The sequence below is a fragment of the Clinocottus analis genome, unplaced genomic scaffold (genome assembly GCF_023055335.1).
Source record: "Clinocottus analis isolate CAN_PGR_092001 unplaced genomic scaffold, fCliAna1.0.p SCAF_38, whole genome shotgun sequence".
Taxonomy (NCBI): Eukaryota; Metazoa; Chordata; class Actinopteri; order Perciformes; family Cottidae; genus Clinocottus; species Clinocottus analis.
Window position 1 is genome coordinate 893,409 of NW_027176131.1, and position 2,500 is coordinate 895,908.

Here is a 2,500-nt window from a genome sequence, read left to right on the forward strand (position 1 = left end):
ACTTTTTTTTTTGTCATACTTTTTTTTGTCATACTTTTTTTTGTCACACTTTTTTTTGTCACACTTTTTTTTTGTCATATTTTTTTTTGTCAAACTTTTTTTGTCAAACTTTTTTTTTGTCAAACTTTTTTTTGTCATACTTTTTTTTGTCACACTTTTTTTTGTCATACTTTTTTTGTCACACTTTTTTTTGTCATACTTTTTTTTGTCATACTTTTTTTTGTCATACTTTGTTTTGGTCACTTTTCATGATTGTGTTGTTTTAACGCGGCTGAATGAGGCGACAATGCGTCATCACTTTCTGATTTGTGTATCAAAAACCCTTAAAAGTTGTGTTTATTGTCTAAAATGTGTTTTTATCAAGTGAACCAGTGAGAACACGTTAAAATCACCGCTGAAGACACAAAGATTTGTTTCTTAAAATAATAACCTGGGAGAATGTTTTTCATAATCCTCGACACGGGGCAGAGTTGTGTGTGTCAGAGTTGTGTGTATCAGCGTTGTGTGTATCAGAGTTGTGTGTCAGAGTTGTGCATCAGAGTTGTGTGCATCAGAGTTGTGTGTATCAGAGTTGTGTATCAGAGTTGTGTGTCAGAGTTGTGTGTATCAGAGTTGTGTGTCAGAGTTGTGTATCAGCGTTGTGTGTCAGAGTTGTGTGTCAGAGTTGTGTGTATCAGAGTTGTGTATCAGCGTTGTGTGTCAGCGTTGTGTGTCAGAGTTGTGTGTATCAGAGTTGTGTGTATCAGAGTTGTGTATCAGAGTTGTGTGTCAGCGCTGTGTATCAGCGTTGTGTATCAGCGTTGTGTGTCAGAGTTGTGTATCAGCGTTGTGTATCAGCGTTGTGTATCAGCATTGTGTGTCAGAGTTGTGTGTCAGCGTTGTGTATCAGCGTTGTGTATCAGCGTTGTGTATCAGCATTGTGTGTCAGAGTTGTGTATCAGCGTTGTGTGTCAGCGTTGTGTATCAGCGTTGTGTGTCAGCGCTGTGTATCAGCGTTGTGTGTCAGCGTTGTGTGTCATGTGGTCTGACTCGTCGGCCCTCCTTCATGACTAAAAGCTCTCAGGAATGTGTCCATCATAACCTGACAAAGAGCCCGTGACAGCTGCTAGTTTCTGAGCTTCACTCCGACTGATCTTTATTGTTCTTGTGTGCAGACACTGAGCAGTAAACACGAAGTGGCGAGCAGAGACAAGACAGCGAAAAGTGACGCAGCTACGAGCTCGAGATTTATGAGCATCCAGAGCGACGGGAGTTCCTGAAGTTTCTCTTCGGTCGCGTCGGCCGAGCGCTTTGCTTCGTTTCTGGAGGCCTGAAGTCTGTTTTTAACCCCGCGTCCGTCTCCGTCCACCTGTGCAGGTACGCCGGAGTCGCTGGAGGAAAAGGAGCTGCAGCTTTCCACCATGATCGGTCAGCTGATCAGTCTGAGGGAGCAGCTGCTCTCCGCCCACGACGAGCAGAAAAAGATGGCCGCCTCGCAGCTGGAGAAGCAGCGGCAGCAGATGGAGCTGGCCCGGCAGCAGCAGGACCAGGTAGGGAGGGGCTGCTGCTGCTGCTGCTGCTGCTGCTGCTGCTGCTGCTGCTGCTGCTGCTGCTGCTGCTGTTGTTCTTTCACAGGTTCAAGGACATAACAATAAAAACATTTGCAGACAGTTGACTCGACTGGTCGGACAAACTTCTGGGGAATTAATTCGACAACACAAAATAGTAACTCGACAATACAAATGTCCTCACAGACCCTCATGAGGGAACATTTATGCAGCGCTTGAGCTCAAAATAAAGACACAAATATAATTACTTTACATTATATTTTACACTGGCGACCATCTTGTAAACCCTCTTTTGATTCGTCCCTCACCCGACACTGGCTGAGATGTTATTCTTAAACTTTAAACGTCCCTTATTTATTATGACTTTATTCATTATTTCATCTCAAAAAGGTACAAAGTATAGAAGAGGGCAGATCTATGTGTGTGTGTGTGTGTGTGTGTGTGTGTGTGTGTGTGGGGGGGGGGGGGGGGGGGGGGTTCCCATTGCATTTCAGGCCAAAAATGTGAATTTTAATAGAATATTATTTTATGACACCACCCAATCCTTATATTTGGGTGGTGTCATGTTTGTGAGAGCAGATGTTGTGATGTTGTGTTGGCTTAAAGTCACCGTAACACAACGCGATGACAGCCAAAAACATCCTCAATAACAAGCTGCGAAGTAAACACCAGAAGAGAAAATGTTCATGTGTGTTTCTGCACACGCGAGTGTGTGTGTGTGTGTGTGTGTGTGTGTGTGTGTGTGTGTGTGTGTGTGTGTGTGTGTGTGTGTGTGTGTGTGTGTGTGAGACACAGCGACATGAGGCAGCGAGGTGTTTCAGGTGAGCCGCTCTTTGTTCACCGACGTGTTGCCGTGTCGGTGGACGTACGAGCGGCTGTGTCTGGACACGTCGTCTCGCCGTCACAACACATTCCACCTTTCACGGCCGCACAAAGAACGGAGAGAGTGAAGA

The 2,500-nt window shown here is 44.9% G+C and overlaps 1 protein-coding gene across 3 annotated transcripts in view; it reads left to right on the forward strand.

Annotated features, from left to right (window-relative positions):
* Nucleotides 1-2,500, forward strand: part of LOC137799695 (transcription factor SOX-6-like) — a 103,904-nt gene that overhangs the window by 62,203 nt on the left and 39,201 nt on the right. For all 3 annotated transcript variants that reach the window (XM_068596490.1, XM_068596492.1, XM_068596491.1), the window contains one exon: nucleotides 1,357-1,529. In XM_068596490.1, the coding sequence (XP_068452591.1) occupies nucleotides 1,357-1,529 (173 nt within the window). The remainder of the gene's footprint in view (nucleotides 1-1,356; nucleotides 1,530-2,500) is intronic.